The sequence below is a fragment of the Sturnus vulgaris genome, chromosome 17 (assembly GCF_052056855.1).
Source record: "Sturnus vulgaris isolate bStuVul1 chromosome 17, bStuVul1.hap1, whole genome shotgun sequence".
NCBI lineage: Eukaryota > Metazoa > Chordata > Aves > Passeriformes > Sturnidae > Sturnus > Sturnus vulgaris.
In genome coordinates, this window is record NC_142259.1 from 1604759 (window position 1) to 1626338 (window position 21580).

A 21580-nucleotide genomic window follows, 5' to 3' on the forward strand; every position below is an offset into this window, starting at 1 on the left:
ACTCTTCTGCCCTGGGCAGTACTGCTCACATTTTCCATGAAGGACTTTCCCCCAATAGCCAATGTAAACCTCCCCTGGAGCAACCTGAAGCTGCTTCCCCTTGTCCCCCTGGGAGCAGAGCCTGACCCCCACTTCCAGTTCAATCTAAATCCCAGCACAGCCAAGCTTTTGGAATTCTATGGCTGGGGGCAGAGACCTCTGAGAGCAGCTTTCATGGACAGCCCCAGACAGCACACAATGGGCAGCAGGCATCATTCAGGATTTCACTTTTATTTATTTTTTGCCTTCTGGATCACCAACTCTCACTGAAACCACTGGGATTCCCCCTCCACCCCCATGACAGTAGCACACAATCTCCCAACTTGTTCAAACATGTGAAGGAAAAAAAAAAAAAAAAAAATCCCCAGCACGATCCCTCAGGATGGGACAAAAACCTTCAGTGTGAGAGGGTGGCAAAGAATCAGGGGGTGGCAGCTCTGGCTCCAAGGAGCCAGACCAGAAAGGAGACTTACAAAGGGGGAAAAAAATGGGCTAAAAAATATTTAGCAATCCTTCCTCTACCCAGAGAGCAGGGAGATAAGGAAAAAATAGTCATCTGCTTACACACAGGGTATATATTTTTACACACACTTGGACACACATCTAGATATAGTACATGTAAAAATATATGCTATACATCTGCCCACCCCCGCGGCGGCGTGGGCAGGATCCGTGTGTAGGAATTACTATACAGGTACTACTAAGTGTATATGTGCATATGTACACCCCCTCCTCCTGAGCACACCGACCCCACAACCCCGCTGCAGCAGCTCCTGTCTCCACCAGCCAGCCAAGGAAAACGGTGTGGGAATGGGAAGAGGAGGGGAATCAAAGTGATGTGCCTCGTGCTTTGTGGTCCTTCAGCTCTGCTCCTGTGCCCGGTGTCGGCTCTGGCTCTCAGGATCCCCTGTGCCAGATTTATTGCACATTTTGCTTCTGGGCTGCTTTTCAACCCCACATTCCACAGCCCCAGAGTCCTCTCCCTCCAACAAAGTGAGGCTACAGCCCCTGTGCCCTCCTGCCCCACCCTGACAACCCCATCCCAAGAATACAAAGGCGAGGAGGCTGCTGGCTGGAGAGGGCAGCAGGAATGACACACCACGGGTGTTCTCTGCGGGGGCAGCGGGGTCCAGACACGGGAACCGAAACCATGCAAAGGGTGGGGGAATGGGAGTAGGAGGAGGGAAAAATAAAGGATGAGAAGGGCAGAACAGATCTGAGGAGGAGGAAGAACACAGCATGGCAAGTGCTCAAGGCTTCATGTTTTCTTGTCCTCTTCTTGTAAACAAGCTAATAATTCTCATGAGATAGAACAAGTAAAAAGACTGAAGTTCCAAGTTGAGGGACTGGAGTTCCCAGGAGTCTGTCCAGTCCATTCAGCAATACAACAGCTGGGGAGAAAACAAGGGGCATTTCTGATTTTTGTTTAAATTTTTTTTGTTTGTTTTTTTTTTTTTTTTTCTAAAATCTTCATTACTTAAAGCTGAGAGAGAAAAAAGCCAACTCAGGAGCCCTTTTCAAGGATGGCTCATTGTCTCTAGACTGAATAAATCACACTAGTTTCCAGAGAACCTTTTTTTTTTTCCATTTAATGACTTATAAAAGCCGCGGGCTGGCCGTGGCCGGGCTCAGAGGCGGGTCTGGGCCTCGGGGACGTAGATCTCGATGCTGTCGGCGCTCTCGGTGGCCGAGTTCTGCCGCACGGACGCCGCGCGCTTGGCCGCCATCAGCCGCTTCCGCGCCTCCTGCCGCTGCTTGTCTGAGTCGGAGCCTTTGTCCCGGCTCAGCTGCGATTTGGACTTGGCCGGCTTCTTTGGCACTGGAGGGGGTGGTTTCTTCTCTTCCTTTAGGGAGACAAGAAGGAAAAAGCCAGACCTGATATAAACGTGTGCAGCTGGGTGCTGGCTCAGCCCCAGAGGGCCTTGCCAGAGGGACTGGGATTGTGCTGCCCTGGTTTCTACGAGAAGCCATTTTGCATTTCACGGAGTCATAGAATGTCCTGGATGGGAAAGGACCCACAATAATCATGGAATCACAGAATAGTCTGGCTCGGAAGATCATCCAGTTCCACCCCCTGTCATGGCAGGGACGCCTTCCACTTAGACCCTGTCCAATCTGGCCTTGGACATTTCCTGGGATGGGAGTCCACAATCCAGAGGCTGATGATCCACAACCAGGATCATCAAGTCCAACTCATGCACGGACACCTGCAGGGCAACCTGTCCCTGGCAGTGGTGTCCAAAGGCTCCTGGAGCTCTGGCAGCCTTGTGGGGCTGTGCCCATTCCCTCAGGAGCCTGGTCAATGCCCAGCACCCTCTGGGGGAAGAACGTTTTCCTGTTATCCAGCTGAACCCTCCCCTCCGTGGTACAGGAAGTACCATGGCTCTTTTGGAGTGGCCTGGAGTTCAGAGATTGTCTGGTTCTGTTCCGAGCACAGCACAGGCAGCACGAAGACACAACTGGATGTGGAACTGCAACATTTCAAGTAGCCACCCTGCCCTGAGTCACAGTCCTCCCTACCCTGACTGGCAGAGCCAGGACACCACCTCTCCTGCACTTTTGAAAGGTTCAAGTTGTTTTTTACATTACTTGGGCACCAGGGATAGTTAAATCCATCCACAGAGTGCTAGGAACACTTGAGGCCCCCGCACCACTGCTCACTGCTCTGGGCTCTCTCCATCCAACACTTTTTCCCCTTGTACAAAACTCTTCCCACTGTTCTTCAAGAGGAATGGCCTTGGTGCCTTGCAAGGCTGTGAGATGACAAGGGCAAAAGCCCTTGAAAGCCTCTGTTTGCAGACAAAACCAGAGCTCAGGTACCCCAAATGTGTACAAGGTGTTCTGGCCACTCTCCAGTGCCCCTCACTCACCTTTCTCTCCGGTGTCTCTGCCAATTGCCAGCTATTAGCTTTGAGGTGGTACAGCTCGTCAAACTTCATGCTGATGTCTTCAATGGACAGCTGGAGGAGATCCCAAAATCCAGCCAAGTCCTGGGCTGTGGGTCTAGGATTGGCATTAGGGTTCTACAAGAAGAAGCATTAAAAACACCATTTCAGAAAGAACACACCCAGCAGAGTAGTGTGCACAGCACCTTTGCCCCTTTTACATCTGCCTGCAAACAAACCCAGTGAGAGCCCACAGGAGACACCTGCCCTAAAGCAAGGAGACACAAAGTCATTAATTTCTGCCAAGCTCAGGAAGCAGGACCTGACTGCACTCCTCCTTACAGCAGAGTAGTCCTGAACCAGACATCCAGTGCTGGCACAAACCCCACAGCAGGAACCTCCAACAGCAGCTGCCCAGTGTGGCAATCAGAATGTGTGGTTTCTTACAGAGAGACTCTGATTTCAGGGTAAGAAATAATGGAAATGGACACTTAGCTCTGATGCCTGGATGTACAGCACTCCAAGGAGCCAAGCTGAGCTGTCATGAGCAAAATTATTTTGTTACATTTCCACCCAAAACAACCTGAAAGCATCAGTACTTCTCAGGCTGTGTTGAAAAATTTTAAGTAGCTTAAGTTTCTTCCAAGAACAGGATTTTCCCAATTCCCAGACAGCTGAACCACCACCACAGACCCTGGAAAGCATGAGATCAGATCCAAGCAGCTCACACAAAGCTCTGCTGATGCTGCTGCTCAGCTGGGATCAGCACTTTCCCCCCCTCCTACTCCTCAATTCTCTCAAAGATTATTTTACATCTAAAGGGGACTTCACCCCTGAGGAAGTTTGCAAAATCCGTATTACCATAAAGCTTGAGGGGAAAACTAAACCACAGATTCCATCAATCCCCATTAGCCCAGGTCAGCTCTGAGCAAGGGCAAACCCCTGCACATTCCCTTTCAGAGATCAATTCCCAGTGCCCCGGGGACAGTGTCACCAGCCACACACGCGAAGGGAGCACGTGTGGTCAAGAGCAGACTTTTCAAATAGTCCCCCCTATCTGGCTCAGCCTCAGGGGTTTGCCTCAAAAAGCCCTTCAGAAGCAGGAGGCACCTCTGTGCTAACCCAGCCCTCCCCCAGCCTGGCACTGCAGGCTGTGGCTGAGCTGGCTTTGTTTTCACAGGACAGCAGCCTCTTAACACCTGACCAAGTCCTTGTAGTGCTGTTGAAAGAAAGGCACCCTCTCAAAAACCAGGAAAAATAGATCCAGACTCACCAAGTTTTGTTCACAGAGGCCATGGAATTGCTGAAACTTCTGTGACATTAGTAACTGTGCACTGCCCACTGCACTCAGGACTTTTCCTAAGACTGTGGGGGATAAAAAAAAAAATAAAAGAAAACGACCTGAGTTGAACAGACTATTGATTGTAGCAATTTCTCCAGCGTTTCTGGAGAAATAAACACTCGAGTCATCAGGAAAGGAATTTCAGAGATCCTCAAGGCACCAACTGCTCTCAGGAACAAGAAGTTTTGAAACTGCATTTGTCTCTCATTGCTTCTTCTGGCAGGCCAAACACAGACCTGGCTGAGAATATTACAACATCCAGGCTGGCAGAGAGCTCCTCAGAGGAGCCCCCAGCACCACCTCAGTGAGGTCTGCTGGTAGCTGCTTTGAGATGCCAGCCTGCTCTCCCAGCCCTGCACAAGGGAAAGGTGACACAGGGACCACTCTCCAGCCTCCCTGTACCAGCAGGGATTAACACACAGGCCAAGGCTTTTAACACCCAGGACTTTATGCTGCTCTCAATGGGTTTTCCAAGCAGCCTCTGGGCATGGACATGTTCCACTGCTCTTTAGAGGAAATACAGTCTGGGCTTTTCCCTTCCAGAGGCAGGTTCAGAGCCCCACGTGCCTGCAGCTGCATCACCAACAGGGACCACCTGAGTCCTGCCCCTGCTCTGCTGCTGCCCCCGAGCCTGCTTGGGAGATGGGACTTGGCTGGACAAGCACACCGTGGGCTCTCCCACCCACCACGGCTGTGCTTATGCAATCAAGCAGCCTGCTCCTGGCAGTCACTCACACAACAGTGCCATGCAGGTCTTGTTGTCTTTCCTTGCCACAGGCCAGCCCCAAGGCAGGGAGATCCCTGGCATGGCCTGTCCCCCTGGCAGCCAGGGTAGCACCTCTGGGAATCCGATTAGAGATTAGCTCCTGGAGCCCCAGCAGTGACAGTGAGCTAAAACTGAGCCTCACCTTTGTTTCACCTTTCTCAGGTTTTAAAAACATCAAAACCAGCTTCCACACAAAGATCTTGCCCTTTGCAGCCTGGTCACCCACTCTGTATGCACCAGAGGCATGATTCCCACAAAAAGCCCAGGTATTGCCAAGGCATTTGAAAACAGAGGAACAAGCCCAGCTGGGACTGAACCCCATAAAATCACCAGGCCTCATGATCCCTATTCCATGCTTTTGCTGTACCCACCACAAATTCAGTGAGGCTTTCCCATGTGAAGAAACCTCCTCCTCTTTGCTGTAAAGACAAGTTCATCAACTAAACTGAGCAAACAATCTCTGAAGTTTTATTCCTTTTGCCCCACTACCAGCTAAGCTTTCCCCTGCCTCTTTGAGAGTAATGGGTGAGGCAGGGAGAGATCCCACAGCCTCCCTGAAAGCTTTTTCCATTTAACCTTTTTTAAGGTTAAATCCATTTAAGCTTTTAGCACTTTTGAGTGGTCAGAAGCCACACCATCCCCTGTACATCTTTTATGCTGCATCACAGCATTACATTGTACTCCATTTGCTACAGGAAGCTACATTACCCTTACCAAGGACAAAGCATTCCTTATCCCATCCTCATCTCCATGCTCTGGCTCTGTGGGCTGTCAGCAATTTCACAGAACCCCAGAATAGTTTGGGAGGGAAGGGACCTTAGAGCTCATCTCATTCCATGGGCAGGGACACCTTTCACTAGACCAGACTCCAAGCTGGCCTTGGACATTTCCAGGGATGGGGCAGCCACAATTTACCTGACCCAATACGCAATACTTGAAGGAGGAGCTGCTGCCCACACCCACCTTCCTCAGAGAGATTGTTCTCTTTGGTCTCCTGGTCCATCTGGCGGCACCAGCCCTCCAGGCGCTCGGTCTCTGCCTGCAGCAGCTTCAGGAACCAGAAGCCGTCCCGGCGGCAGGGCCCCGGCTGCGCCGGCTCCGACGGCGACGTGGAGGAGCTCTCAAGCCAGGGGTCAGGAGGAGGGAGAGAGGAAGGCTCCAGGGCCGGGTCGTTGTTTTCTCCATAGGAGAGGTTTCTCTTAATCTGTGAGGGCTTGGCTGGTTGCCTGGTGGAGGCATCAACACCAACAGAGTTGTTGTGCTGGGGGCACTCAGCGAGGCTTCTCTCAGATGATTTACAGCTGGAGTTATTGGGCTCCTGCGTGTCAGAGTCTGTGTCCTGTTTGGAGGACATGCTGCGAGAGTGGCTGTTTCTGCAGGGATCAAAAGTCATCGTTCAAAAGCAGAGCTCAGCCTGGCTGACAGCAAAATCCATGGCCACAGCAGAGCCTCTCCCTGCCCCTCCTCACACACAGACACACCACACACTCAGACAGACAGAATTATAAGGTTGCCTGCTTACTGCAATCGGCCGTTCAGACGAGAGGGCTGACGCATGTCTATAATTATGGCTTGGAATTTTTAAATTTTTTATTTAATTTCAAGCTCCCATTGTTCTGGCTGTTAGAGAACAAGTGCTTTTTGCAGCAGGTGTGCACTGTGGAGGAAGAGCTCTCCGTGGGCCCCATTCAACACCACTCACCGGCACAAAGCAGGGAAGAAGGTCTAAGCACAAGTGGGGGAGGCACAATTTAAAATAAAAGGAAACTGCACAAGTTGCGTCTCACTTACCGCCACTCGTCCTCTACCTGTACCCCGATGGACTGGAATTTGGTGGCTGGTGGAGGAGGCTCCTCTTTTGCCACTGGCTGAAGGCAGTCAACCTTATTGAACAAAAAAAAATACAGACAAAAACAGACACAAGAACTTGGGGCTGGAATCCACGTTAGTAGACCAGGAGTGTGCACACACAGAGCATGTTGACACCACACGGGAGGGCTGGCTAAGGACAGGCACGAGGCTACTGCTCAGCTCTGCTCCCACCTCAGGAGCAGGGCTGTGTCCTGCCAGGCTGCTGCCACCACTTGTGCCAGGAGCCCTGGGCTCTGCGTGGCTGGGGCTGTGTCCCTGTGCCTGTGGCATCCCATACAGTCAGGGACTACGGCATTCAAGGGAGGACAGCGAGGTGACTGACAGTGACAGCAAAGCCTCTCTCCCAGGGATTGATACCCTGCATGGCTCTGGATAAGAGGGTTAGAAGGTTTTAGGAAAAATATCCAGGTGACTTAGGAACCAGCTCAGAAAAGGAAAAGCAGAGGAAGGCAGCCTCTCCAGAGTGTTTCTGTCCCCTCGCTGCCCTTTCAGGTGTTCTGTCCCACCAGCCTTGCAGAGAGGCCTTCACTGTCACCTGTACTGAGCTGGCCTTGCAGTAAAGCTGATGGAGAACTCGTTCAGCACACACAGAGCAGTTCAAAGCTCAGATCCTGCACTTGGAGTTGGCCAAGTTCCCCTCTGCTGGTAACCAGCACCTGGGACAGAAACAGAGCTCACAGCCACCTGTAACTGAGAAACCTGCCCCAGAGGAGGGCACAGCCCCAGAGGATGCATTTTGCTGACTGAAGCACGCATTTACAATACTCACTCGGTTCTCATTTCACTGTGTTATCAACAGCTCATTTCCATTGATTCCCACAGTTAAATACTTCCAGCAAGGGAAGCACTAACCTGCTGGGAACGCTGGGCAGCAAGGAATTGCTCCCTCCTGCCTGCAGGCCTGGGACCATTTGGCACTGCAGCAGCCCTTCCTACATGGACATCCAGCAGAACGGCCCACCCCTCAGGAGAGAATTGTCCCTAGAATCATGATGGACAAAGAGCAGACTTATGGGAAGCAATACAGAGTACAGGGCACAGGCAGACCAGCAGCAAAAGGGCCTCTTCAGAGGGTTTCATCCAGTTAATATGGCCCCTCTGCTCCAGAAAACATTTTAAATTTGTACTAAATGAGCTTAGTCCTTTCTGGGCTGTTAAGGGAAAGTCCCTCACACTGGGAACACAGGCAGTTATTCTGACAAGGCAGTGAATGTCTCCTGCTATTCTAAGTGAGCTCAGATGCACACCTGGTCACAGAAAAGGCACACGCTAAATGGATGGGGCAAGGACATTCCTTGGGACAAAGGAGAACAAACTATTCCATACTTGTATTCCTATTGATGATAGCTTTCTTTTGGGGATATTCTCCACTTTAGGCTCTTCGTTAGTTAGAGTCCCTTTGTCACTTTTCAAAGTTGCATTTTTCTGAGGTAACTCTGGAGTGTCTCTGGCTGCAGTCACGACGCTGCCCCTGGTCACGCTGGGTGTCCTGGTGCTGTCCAAGCTGTCTGAGGAATTGCTGAGCCCTGACTGGCTGGTGACCTCACTCTTGTGGTCCTGGCTGTCCAGGTAGGTGTCCTGCGCCGACTCAGTGCTGCTCTGCACAGTGACAGAGATGAACGGCTTGGACGTGGTCCGAGGTGGGACGGGAGGTGGAGTCTTTTTATATGCCACTAGGCATGATGAACCTGCAGGGATGGAGGGGGGAGAACGGAGAACGCACCAGACAGGTTGGAGGGAAAGAGATACAGTGGAAGAGAGAGAAAAAGCAGGTCAGTCACGACATCCAAGAGGAGCCTCCAAGCAGCAGCTGGAGGCAGAGGTGCAGAACCAGCCCACAGGCAGCAGCTCACGCTGGGGACCCACACCAAAGCATAGGGGAAGCAAAGGCAGAGCCAGAGCTAGCTTGCAAAAGAAGTCAAAAGGAATACCATGATGCGTGGAAATCGAAATGGAGAAGAGGGATAGAAAAGCCTCCCAAGAATACTACAGGGTTTGGCAGGTGTAAGCCTCCACAGTGAGGAAATATTCTTTGACTAAACCCTATGTTTTAGTGTCCTAGTACAGCCAAGTGTCTCAGCTCTTTGTCCCATCAGTTGACAAGTTTCAATGTCTGGATCAGGGTGATGGTTTTTCCTATAAAAATGGAAAGAAGCCATAAAATTTGTTAGATGTTGATGGCAGGAACACACATTTGAAGCCCCTGACAAGCCCAGCTGCTCCACACCAGAGGAAAAGACATTGTCTGGATGCAACAGCCCAAAAGTGGTGAGGCTGCTACTCCATGGCCCCAGATCCAAGTGGCAGCAAGGCTGGAAATGTGTGCCCAGCAGTCACAGAACACACGTATCCCACCCATAGGGACAGATACGTAGCTGGCCACCTGAACCAGGACAGCAGCCACAGCCCCAACCTGCTCCTGTCTCTGGCTGGACAGGATGGAAGTCCACCAGTGAAAATACATATAAAATACCAGAAAAATCCACATGGATGCTGCAGCAGCCAAGATTTAGGCTCTCGGTCTGCTCAGGATATACAAAGCCCTGAGGCCATAGCTGCCAGGACAGACTGCACTGGGCAGGGCATGGCCAAACACACTGACCAGCCACCTTCCTACACACAACTGACCCCCTTTATCCCCCTTATCCCTTTACTCTTGGTCCTCCCCAAGTCACCAGACTTGGTTCCTCCCATTAAGTCCTGTTCAATCCCAAACTGCTTTTCCCCTGCACCCCACAATACACCCCAGACCTTGCCAGCAGCCTCCTTAGTCCCAGAGATCTGCAGTTCTGAGCATCCCTGGGGGACAATCACAGAGCTGCCCCATGAGCCTTACTGACAGTATGTGGACCTGCCTGCATTACACATCCCACTATTTACCATATTAAGAGCTAAAGCTCCACTTCAAAGGAGGAACTAAAAGGGAGGAATTACAGAGGAGGAGATCTGTGTTTCCAGCAGCATTTCTGTGCCCAGAGATGCTGAGCAGCACCATAATGGTGCTGCTGGCAGAGAAATGAGAGGCCTGTGCAGGGCGGCCAACCCAGCTGCCTCTAGCCTGGATCTGCACAGGAGCTCAGAAAGCACCAAATGCATCCCAGTTCCCTCAGGCCACTACACCAAGTCCTGCACAGACTGAGCAGGATGGCAGGAGAGCAGGACCCATCCCACCATCCACCACTCTCTGACTCACATGGGTGAGGGGTGACCACAGTCCCCCTGCCAGAGCTGCCTGACGTGGAGCATCATCTCCAAAAGCAATTCCTTGGCCCAGTCTCACAGCCTGACTCACACAGCCCATCCCAGTGGGACAGTGTGGGGGTGGCTTACCAGAGCCATGGCAGAGGCACCCCTGGGCCAGCTGTACCTACACCCCAAAACAACACGTTACTCCTGTTACTGCACTGAGGCAAGCCAGAGCCACCCCAACTGGCAGAGGTGACAGCATGTCACATGTTCCTTCAGTTAAATCTCTCCACGTGGCCCCTGTTCTTCTCCAGGGACAGCGCCCAGGGTGCCCTGCTACCGACAGTCCCTGTGACACCATCCTGCTTGGAGCTGGACTGGCCACAGCCCTTGGTGGCTCGGCTGGCACAGTCACTGTGAGCTCAGCCCAGCTCCCCAGTGCTGTGGAGACTGCCAGGACTGAGGAAAGGAAACTGATGGCTATTTGACATCCAACAGCCTGGCCAGCCAGAACAAGGGGAGGGCACAGCAGCACAGAGCTTCTAGGGAGGATCAGTGGTGTCCAGGGTCAGTAGGCCAGACCTAAAGTCATTATCCACTTACCAACAGACAGCACGAACACTGTTTTTGCTGCTCTGGTAAAGGAGGAAACCACAGTATCTCCTTGGCATGTTCCTGGGATCCCTTGATGCCACTCGGCTTGGCTGAAGGGCAGTACTGGCTTTGCTAGAAGGGAAAAACCCAGGACCAGCAAAACCCACCCCTGTTCTTCTATCTGTGCTCAAAGGGTATATCTGAGCTACAAAAAGTAAGTCTAAGGCTCTAAGAAACACTGCAAATGACAAACACAAAATGATCAGGAGCTTTGAAGAACTGGGGATGCATTAGTTAGTGCAATTGCAAATTAACCCCACTGAAGCCCTCTGGAAACACAAAACAGGACTTCTGACTGCCCAGCAAACTCAGAAACCATACCTTAGAACGGGCTTCAAAAGCTGAAGCCAGAGCAAGCCCACCCAGAACAGTCTGTCTGCCCTCAGCACAACCCTGAACTAAGGCTCAGTGCTTCCTGCATCTGCAGGAGGGGACACATCTTGAGGAAGACAAGAACATCCCAGTGTTTCCATAGGAGAAGCAGGCAGCATTCCCTCCTGGCTCTGAGGCCAATCCCACCAGTCAGGACCATTCCAGTTGCTGACTTACCCCTCCAAAGGGCTACAGCTCAGCAGGCATGGATCTACTCTGGACTTGTTGAGGTCACAGCCTTTTATATTTTAAAATCAGCTTGTGCTGCAATGAGGAACTACAATTCCTGTGAGCATTGGAGCAGGATCTCACTCTGCAGGACCATCAGCTCAGTTTGCTTGGGAACATCATCCCTGCTCCAAAAAGGTGTGGAACAACAGGAGAACATGGAAGTCATGCTTAAGCTTCCAGTTTTGCAGCACTAGGCTCTTCCTGCTCACAGGATCTTCTAAAGCTTATTTCAGCAAGCAGTTGGAATTCACAGCATGCTGTGGATGATTGATTTTGGGGAGGAGGATGTTTGTTTATAGTCTTTCTTCTGTAATTATTTTTAGAAAGCAGCATTTTTCCAAATTAGCACCTTGCACCTGGCCCCGGGCTTGGGCAATCCCCAAGGATGCAGCCCTGAGCAGAGGAGCTGTTTGCAGAGCCTTAAAACTGGACAGTCCTCTAGACCCTCAAAAACCAGCTGGGCATGCTGGGATCCTCTCCCTCTCCTTCAAAAGGCGTTTGCTTCTTGAAACACTAAAAGTAGAGTCACAATAGAATATGAAATCCAGTCCCTGTTCCCACCCCACCAGGCTGGTACATGCTCAGTACCAGAGGATCACAACCAAGGTATTTGGGGGTCAAAATTGAGGGCAATTCCTAAGTCTGAGAGTTGCCCTCAAGTGTGTCTGGCCTCAAGTGTCAGTGTTCCACTGCTATTGCTGATTCAATACAGCCTGGCGACATTTCAAACCATTCCAGGAACCTCAAAGACCTACTCAAACCATCCTTATTTTTGTTAAATCACCTCAAAGGCCCCCAGCCACAGTCAGCTGTGGAGGCAAGTCCCCCTGCCCTCAAGCATCAGGGCTGGCTGTGATCCCTGTCCTGTTCCATGCATCCCCCTTTCCCCACGGGGAGGACTGGAGGAACGACCTCATTTCCTCACATATGAAGCAGAATGCTCTGAAATAAGCTCTCCTACAAGGCAAGCTCATTTGCCTTTTAAATAAAACAACCATAGAATAATCGTGCAGCAAATGGCATCAGTGGCATTATCCCCTTGGAGATTCCAGCTGCAGGACTTTGCCACAGGGCTGGAATGAGCTGCTTTGGGAGGCAGTTTCCAATAGCAAAGGGAACTGCAACAGTTGCATTCCAAGTGACCCGACCTCTGATTTTCATCAGCTCAAGGCTGGAGCTGTAATGAAATGTAGGATGTTTTATTTGTAGAAAGTCTAAGTGAAAATGAGCCCCAATGACAATTCATACCAAAGACAATACGGACACATTGATTTTATGGTTCACAATAACCACTTCAGATTGATTTTTCTCCTTTTGCACACTGAAGGTCAAGATACCTGCACTAGTTAGAGGCACTGCTGAGAAACCTACCCAAATTTTGTTAGTCAACAGAAAAATCATCCAAATCAGAAATCATAAAGGCTTGGGTTGGAGGGACCTTAAAGCTCATCTTTTTCCTACCCCTACCATGGGCAGCGACACCTTCCACCAGACCTGGTTGCTCCAAGCCCTGTCCAACCTGGCCTTGTACACTTCTAGGGATGAGGCAGCCCCAGCTGCTCTGGGCACTCTGTGCCAAAAGCCTCCCCACCCTCACAGAAATGTTTTTTTCGTAACAAATAATCTAAATCTCACCTCTTTAAAACAATTTCTGCTTGTCCTATCACTATCTGCACATGTGAAAAGTCACATGGCTCCCATATATTTCCATCTAGACATGATGGGAAATGCCTGTGAAGATGCCACCTCTTGCTCTGACAGAATGACTGTCTTTAGAGTGCTGGAGGAAATTTAAAAGAAGTTTTACAGTGATTAAACAAAACAACTCCCAGAAAGTGAAGTCAAGAGACTGCATTTGTTCAGAGAGGCAGTTCATGAAAATGCTACAAATATCTCCTACCTCAGTGCTTTCCCTTTGTAAATCTCAGTAGTAGTTATCTTTGAAAAACTAAAAATCTCACCTTGACACTACAAAAGGTAAGAGACACATACGAGGGGGCTGTGGGAGGCAGGGAAGGGCCATGGGCTCTCCTGCCAGTCCTCACTCTCAGCCGCAGGGTGACCCCAACAGCAGCAGCATCCTGGCACAAACAGCTCCCCAGGGCACAGCTCGAGCCATGAGCCACCTCCATGGTGGTGCCCAGGGAGCCCTGCAGAGTGCCCAGCCCAGCAGAGCCCTGGAACTCTCAGATGATCCCGAGGAACACCATGAGCATTTCACCAGCTGCTTCTGCTTGTCACAGAGCCCGCACACAAGCCAGGCTGTGCTTGTGAGTCAGAGGACAGAGAATTCCCCGGGAGCTCCTCCCAGGCGGCAGCACCAGGGAAGAGTCCCCCTCTCACCTGTTGTGACAGCCCTGCATAAACCCAGCCCAGACACCCAAATCACCCTGAGTACTTCTGAAGGAGTTCAGAGGAGAAATTCAACATTCCCCATCCTCAGCTTTCAGCCTCAGTTTGGCTCAGGCAGAGCAGCAGTGCTTGGGCACGGCTGGAATGGACAAGGGGACCACTGCAGGCTTGTCACTTCTCCCACCATACAGGACAGAGAGCCAGGCCCTGGGCTCTGTGCCACGGGACACCCTCACCCACAGGGACTTCAGGCAGAAGCAGGAGCATCCCAGCAGTGTCAGGGAGCACAGCAGAGGGCAGGAGGGTCCGCAGCAGGGACCAAGGAGAGGTGAGGGGCAGCAGGTTGGGGTCACACCCTCACTCTCCAAGGCAGGAGGGTCACTCCAACCACCGCAGCTGTTCCCACCAGAAGCTACAGGAGATGAGCAGCCCACACTCAGAGTGACACCCCAGTCACTTTTCCTGACCCATGGGAAGTGGCTAAGTCCCCCTCAAGCATCAGTTCACTCGTTGGATAAGCAGAGAGGGGAGATGCCCTTCCTGAGTACCAGTGCTCCCACAGAGGCTCCTCTGGGAGCAGCCTCCATCCAGCCCCACACTGCAAGTCCCTCTTGGCACAGACTGCACATCAGCATTTTGTTACACAAAGAAATCAGTTCTTAGCTTTAAGCCCTCCTCAAAGGCCTCCTTGAACAGCCAGAGAGGCTGTCACAGCATTAACAGACCTGTGCCAATAGGTCTTTGCTGCCCAGCTGGAGACACTTCCAAGTGCTGGTGCAGGGAGCACACAGCCACAGCTGTGAGAGATTTGTTGCCCCTTGCTCCTGTTCAGGTCCAGCACACCCTGGCCACAGCACTCCAGTACACCCCAAAGGTTCTGCTGGCAGGACAGTATTTTATCACCCATGTATCCATCTAGTACTTGGTGTTAGGAAAAAAGGGACTGCCCTGCATATCACTGAAATGAAAGAACTGGACATATCTGCAGAAAAAGGACCTCAAACTCAATGGAGCACCTCTCAAATGTTGTGGTCAGAAGCAAATGCAAAAGCAAAGGCTTCCCCTGAACATCAGCTGTGTGTTTGTAGACTAACAGTAGAGTTCTCATCCAGAAACGAAGCACAAAATGCCCTGTACAACCATTTGTTTTCTCTGATCAGCCGTGACTGAGAAATCCTTACTGAGAGCTGCAGCCCTGGTCACCTCACAGCCACCAGGCTGGCTGTGCAGGGATGCCTGGGGCAGGCACAGGGACACTCAGGGCTGCATGAGCCCCAGCAGCCAGTTCTAATCACAGACCCAGTCCCTGTACTTCGGGAGGGAACATTTAACCAGAGAAGGAAAGGCTGAGGGCTGTGAAATCTTTACATGAGGGACATTGGATTTTTCAATGTATCAGAAGTTTAAGCATCATGGAGATGCTCCAATTTGGAATGCCTGAGCACAGAAATGATAATAAGCACTGATACACTGAGAACTATTACATTGGGAAGGCAAGACAGGTTGCTTTTTTTTAAAAAAAAGTCACTTGTAGAAGGTCACAAATTTAAAAGAGGCATGAAGCAACAGAAGACACCCCCCAAGAATGCTGGGCATTAAAAATAGGGTACCTCACACTGCTGGCTCCTGACAGATCTGACCATCCTTTCTTTCAGCACAGCCTGCTGCAGAGTCAGCAGGGACACAGCAGATGCTGCAGGGACGACAGCCACAGGCACTCCCAAACCCAGCTGCAGCAGCTGACACTGGGGTTGCTGTGCATGCTAGAGGAGACACTGTGATTTCTCTCCACCCTCCCCAAAGCAATTGTCAGGGATTTTTAGGCGAGTTGAAGCCATGGTGAGCAGCTCCACTCTGCTTCAGCCAGACATCCAGCAAGTGTCCTTCTGTCCTGGGGCCTCAGACAGGTGTCCAACCCAGCCAGCACAGGGCAGCAGCCAAAAGGAGCACTCCCTGCCTCTCCCTGCCCCAGGGGTTAATTCATTAATCACCACCAAGGCCCCCAAGCCCAACCATTCTGCCTCAAGAAGTCACTGACTGGGAAGAGAGAAGCCATGAGCCCGGTGCCAGGAGAAGCAGAACTGCATCTCTGATGGGTGGGGGGGCCTGATCCCCAGGGCCAGAGGGCCTTGCCAGCTCACTGCCCATTTAGTGCTGGCACACACTTCTTCCCCAGAGGGGCTGGGCTAAAAGGATGGTCAGTTCAGTGCTCCTCTGCTCAGTGCTGGGACTCAGGATGTGCTTATCCCCTCAAAAACCCTCACTAATGAGGGCTGATGCTTTTCATACTGAAGAGGTGGAGCAGCAGAGATGATGGGAGCCCAAGCTCACAGAGCCTGGGGATCTTTGATTCCTGGTGTTCACCCTGCCCAGGAGTCCCCATCAGCACCTGGGATGTCCTGCCAGCTGGGCACAAGGGAGTCACCCGTGATGCCTCCTGCTGCCAGACCCTGCCTGGCTCCTGTAGCATAGCCAGGGCTGCCAGAGGAGCTGAGAGCCCTGCGGCCACACAGTCCTTCTCCAGCCAGACCCCTGCAGGGCACCCTGCAGCACAGGATGGTGAACAGAGGCCATGGGAGAAGGACCAGTGGAATCTAATGAGTCTAATCTCATGGCAGGTTTTGTAGGAGTAGAAAGCTGCTGAAGCATCATCCACTTCATCTTCTTGAGGTGGGGATCTGTGCTGCAGCATCTCACCCAGATGTGGCAAATGAAGCTCAGCAGCAGCACAAGGAAGTGCTAGACTCGACCCCACACATAGGTGGCCAGTGCAACAGCACAACCACACAGTACCCAGGGCAGCTCTAACACCATCAGCCAGCATGTCAGAGACAAGAGGGACCTGCTAGTACAACAGGAGAGGAAAAACACAACTGAAGATATGTAGAGATTTGCATTCCAGAGAGTATTTCTCAGGCATGGCACTTATTGCAGGCAGGCCCCATCCCACCTTGCTTTTAAACACTCACTGTGGAAGTCCCAAAATGTTGATTTTGCTGCTCTGGGACTGCAGGGTCTGTTCTGCCAACTGCACTCTGCAGCTTTGTGTCTGGGCTGATTTGGGCCCTGCAGCCCCAAGTGTCTCTAGGAGAGAGGCATGGGACATGCCAGACCATGGATAACAGGCAGAGAGGGGAAGGGAACTGGGCACCACAGAATTCCTGTCCCACACCAGTGACCAGTCCCTGTGTCCCTCTCCCTGTTTAATGCTGCCCTTTCTGCAAGGTTTGCTCAGGGTTATCCAGCACAGACATGGATTTAGGGCACAAACGTGAACCAGACAGGAATTAGGCATTGCCACCAGGTCACAGGCTGCTCCCCTATCTGTCCTCCACATGAGATGTTATCTGGCTGCTCTGCAAAGCAGCAAACTGCAGGGAGGAAGGGATGCTTTAGGAAGAGACACATAAGGAATGATGGCAAATCCTCCATGCACCCACCACTCCTAAGTGCACCGAGGGTACTAGCATTAATCATCCAAGTTTGGTGTAATTAGGGAAGTGTTTTTAGTTTTTCTCCAAGCTAGCAGTTTCTAGAATCTCCTACAGAATTAAGTTCCACCAGCTAATGATGCACTGCATGAAATATCCTCTCCCTTCACCATCACTTCACTTCATGAACTGCCACATATCTTGGAGGATGGCATATGTGGATGCTTTTAACTCACTTCCCTGCCACTGCAGAAGTCCAGGGAATCTCAACACACCTCCTCAAAGTCACAGTCAGTCAAAATCCATATGGCCAGAAATGCCTGGAAACCATGGCAAACCAAATCTCTTCTTATCTATGTCAGAGCTCAGCAGCTCCAACGGGCTATTTTAGGCTATGCTGATTGCTGAAGCCCCAAATCCAAAATTCCCAAGCATTTGCCTCACATGTTAGAGGAGACACATCTCAATTTCTCCACTCACAGGCAGTGAGATGTACCTTGAGCACAACAGTAAGTGCAATAACCCAAGTGTTGCCATCTCAGAGACGTGAATGTGTCAGTCCAGCATGGCAGAACAGCACTGTGGCTCTGTGGGGCTCCCCACGACTCCCTCGCAGCTCAGGGACTCCTCCCAGCCCAGCAGGAACCACTCTGTCCAGGACTTTTTGACAGCTCCAGGAACAGGAGTTGCTCCCCTACAGCAGAATCACACTCAAAGCTTTGGGACAACCAAGCCCACAGCCTGGTCCATGGAAGGTTTTGCAAACACTACCCAGTTGCTGAGATATTACTGGCACATTCCCACTCATGGACAGTCCTGCAAGTGGGGTGGAGGGGACATCATTTTAACTGTGTCACTAAACACTGTTCACAGAAGAGCTGGCCAAGAGGGTGCTGAAAACACTGATGGCAGCCAGCAGCTTGTCAGCACTGAGCATGATAACAGGAACAGGCCTGTGCTGATGGCAGCAATTGCTGAGGTCCCCAGCACAAACAAAGGGCTCCCAGGGAATTGCTCCATCCCCAAGAACACAAGCAACCAACAATCCTATAGCCTACCTAAAATTCTGAGAAATTGCCACCATCACTGCCAACAAACCCCCCTTAAGGTAAGAATTAATTTCTCCATCACTTTTTTCAGCATCAGGATTTTTATCATAGTTTTCAGTTACTGTATCCCAAATTTTACCTGATGCTACTCTCCTTTGCTCACAGGGAGATATTCCACTGTTTAAGGCAAGGGCAAGCATTTAGTGATGCCACCAGGAGCAGCAGAGGTGGTTTTCCCAGGACATTATGAAAAACTCTCCCCACACCCAGATGACGAGGGATTCTTTGTAAGCTGAAAACAAACCCCACCCTGTAGCCATAGGGCCAGGGAAAGCACATGTGTCAGCATCTGAGGAGACAGCAGTGAACAGTCTCTGCACCTGGGAGATGGGAAGGCTGGATTCATCTCACAGTGAAAAATTCCAGCCTTTAGCCAACACTCTTTCCACTTGGACAGTGTCTGTCAGGCAGCCAGCACCCAAGATTTACATCTTCAAAGCTACAATCATCAAGAGGTTTTAATAGCCAGATTCAATTGAAGCTATTTCCTCCCTTAAGTATGTACAAACCAAGATGTGGCAACATTATGCTAATACTGAAGAATCAAAGTCAAAATTGCTGGGAAACTTCTGTTGGCTGAGGCACAGAGAAAGCTTTGCATGCTGGAGAAAGCTACTCCATATTCTATTTCATTGTTTAACATGGCATTATCCATAAGATTAAAAAAAAAAAAAATCACATGAACAAATACAGAAAAGGCTGTAGTAGGCTGCTCCCTCTCCATTAGCATTTAATTTGACAGTGGTTCAGCTGTTGTAGCACAGTCTAGTCTGATATGGAGAGGAAGAGAAGTCCTCAGACTCAGAGCAGGCAATTAAGCAAATATCCCAAGCTTTTTTTCCCTTTGGGTAGGGTGCTAGGAAGCATTGGAAAGCTCTGCTCACTGCCTGGATCTCAGAGGGCTCCCACCTGAACTAACCCTGCAGAGCACAGAGCTTTCCTCTCTGAGGACAGAGGCACACAGAAGAGCAGAGCCATGTGTCCCCAGTGCCACTGCTCACACTGTTCTCCCAGAGGCCAAGAGTCCCCAGCTCTGATTCCCTAAGAATTTCAAGTATCACAGGCACTCCCTGAACAATGGATGCCCCAAGGGACGGGGTATCCAGAGCAAACCCGACACTTTCTGGAATACTCCATTTCAGGAATCGGGCAGGCATTGACAAAAGAGCTGCTGTGCAACCACAGCTCTGAAATCAAAGAGCACAACAGACCCCAGGCGTGCACCCAGAGCCTTCTCCAAGGACATCTGAGGCTCCAGGACCTGTGACCTACAAAGCTTCCAGCCACCACCACATCTTCATAGCTTGGTCTGCTTTCCCTGCAGGCTCCAAAACACCACATTTCTGGTTCACAGGCCCGAAGAGTCCCCATAAGCTTTCAAGTTCAGAGCCCAGACCACCACTTAGCCACAGGTATGGGTAGCAGGTCTGGATTCAGGGGTGCAGTACCTGTTCGCCCACACACCCGGCCCCTCCAGCCTGCAGAACCTGCCATGAAGGTATTCCAAGGATCTGAGACTAGGAAAGGGACACAAGGGAGAGGCCAGAGCACAGCTCTATTCACCACATCTAGTGAGCAGACTCAGTTTTAGGCCACAGAGCTGAAGGCACTGGCTTAGTCACGCTGTTCCTATGGCACTGGGTCCTACTCCCTTCTGTCCCACTGTCTGGAATTCAGAATGGGACAATGACTCCTTGGCCTTCCAAGCAGGGTTATCAGTAAACCCCAGCCTCCAGCAGCAGCACTGAACGTCACCAGAGCATTCCCTGCTGTTTTCAGGAACTTGCTTACTGTGGAACAGACCATTTTACTGCCTTGGAAGCAATGTGCCAAAAGCCTTCTTGGCTTCATTTCCCACCTTGCTTATATTTATTTCTGTTTCCAAAGGAGTGATCTCCTCTCCCTCCACTCCTTTCAACTTAGCAGTTATGTAACTCCAGCTAAAAAAACAAAACCATCCACACCAAGTACAGAAATCTTAGGGTATTCTGCAGGATATTCAAAAAAGCTTCCTCCCAAGACTACACCTGTAAACACCAAGTACCCAGCAGCAGGTGAAGCAGAGGCATCTTGGCTTTTCCTGACCTGTGGCTTGGCACTGGATGGTAGAGGGTGAAAGGCAGGATAGGGAAGAGGTAACAATTAATTTAGAGTGGCTTAAGAATGGTGATGAGAATGATCCAGGCAGACTGTTTTGAAGGTGCTCCTGCAATAGACAGTTTACCAGAGGTGTCTTTGAGAGAGGCCACTCCTTGCTTCAGCATAGCAGGGGGACCTTCAACAAAACAGTCTTCACTTGGTCTCCCAGAGCCTGAAGGGCCTCCAGAACCTGCTGGAAAACACACTAGCCCAGCTATTCCATAGTCCAAGGAGCTCTAAACAGATCATGAGCAGCCTTGAAAGAAGCCTATCTACAATATGCCCTCTTCCTGATCATCTTCAGTCCTCCCTCCCAGCACATTCCAGGTGCTCTCAGGCATCTGCACTTACAGCAGGCACCAAGAGGAGCTCTGGGATTCTTAGGAATACAAAGCCCCTGCTCCAAAGAAGCACCTTTGTCAGTTTTAAAGTGACCTAACCAAGAAGCACAGTGGGGCCATGGCAAAAATGTGGGATCTGCTGGATTCAGTCTAACAGAAAACATCAGTCCAAGTGATGCTTCAGACAGGAATTGATGGGGCTTTGGCTACAGGTCTTCAGAGTTCCAACCCTGCCCAAGAGCTATGTGCCAGCCCTCGAATGCACTCCCAGGTTCAGCAGGCTGGTGATGTTTGACCCAAATCCATACCCCTCCCTTCCCTTGCTCCCAGCCCAGGTTCCAGTGCTGGGGCAGCTGCTCCAGCTCCAAAGCACACAGGACAAGTTCTTCCTGCAAGGGCAGATGGAGGGAACAAATCAAACTGCTCCTTGCAGACACCTCCTCACCCAACCAAGGCCAAAACGGTTTCAGAGAGAACTAGCTCAAGCTTTCTAAAACCTGACTACTAAGTGCAAACACACCAAGGAAAAGATGGTGCCATCAGTTCTCAGGAAAAATCCATCTCTACAGTTCTCTGAAAATCCCAGCCAAACTGTGAAGATTGCCCAAGGCTGGAGTTATTCCTCCACTTGGCCATCTCCCCACACTTGGCCTGGGAACAATTTTAGACTTGGAATGCATTACTGCATTCAAGCAGCCACTCCTTGTTGTGCCAGTTGTCCAACCCCCAGACCAGCTGGAGGATGAAATTCCTAGGAACAGTGAAATGCCAGTCTGGATACAGGGCTATCCATGGCAGTCACCAGCTTGGTCTCTGCTGTGTTCAGCTCAAAGACATTGCTGAGAACAGCTCCTGTGGCCT

General features: G+C 50.9%; 1 protein-coding gene across 9 annotated transcripts in view; it reads right to left on the reverse strand.

Moving 5' to 3' along the window:
- Positions 1-1458: 1458 nt before the first annotated feature.
- DLGAP4 (DLG associated protein 4) overlaps positions 1459-21580 on the reverse strand; it is a 116669-nt gene continuing 96547 nt past the window's right edge. For 7 of the 9 annotated variants that reach the window (XM_088175016.1, XM_088175015.1, XM_088175018.1 and 4 more), the window contains 6 exons: positions 8231-8592; positions 6824-6915; positions 5996-6405; positions 4198-4289; positions 2910-3062; positions 1459-1883 (listed from right to left, as the gene is read on the reverse strand). In XM_088175016.1, coding sequence (XP_088031142.1) covers positions 1668-1883; positions 2910-3062; positions 4198-4289; positions 5996-6405; positions 6824-6915; positions 8231-8592 — 1325 coding nt within the window. In that variant the 3' untranslated portion in view covers positions 1459-1667. The remainder of the gene's footprint in view (positions 1884-2909; positions 3063-4197; positions 4290-5995; positions 6406-6823; positions 6916-8230; positions 8593-21580) is intronic. The other 2 variants (XM_088175023.1, XM_088175022.1) reach the window with 1 other exon arrangement.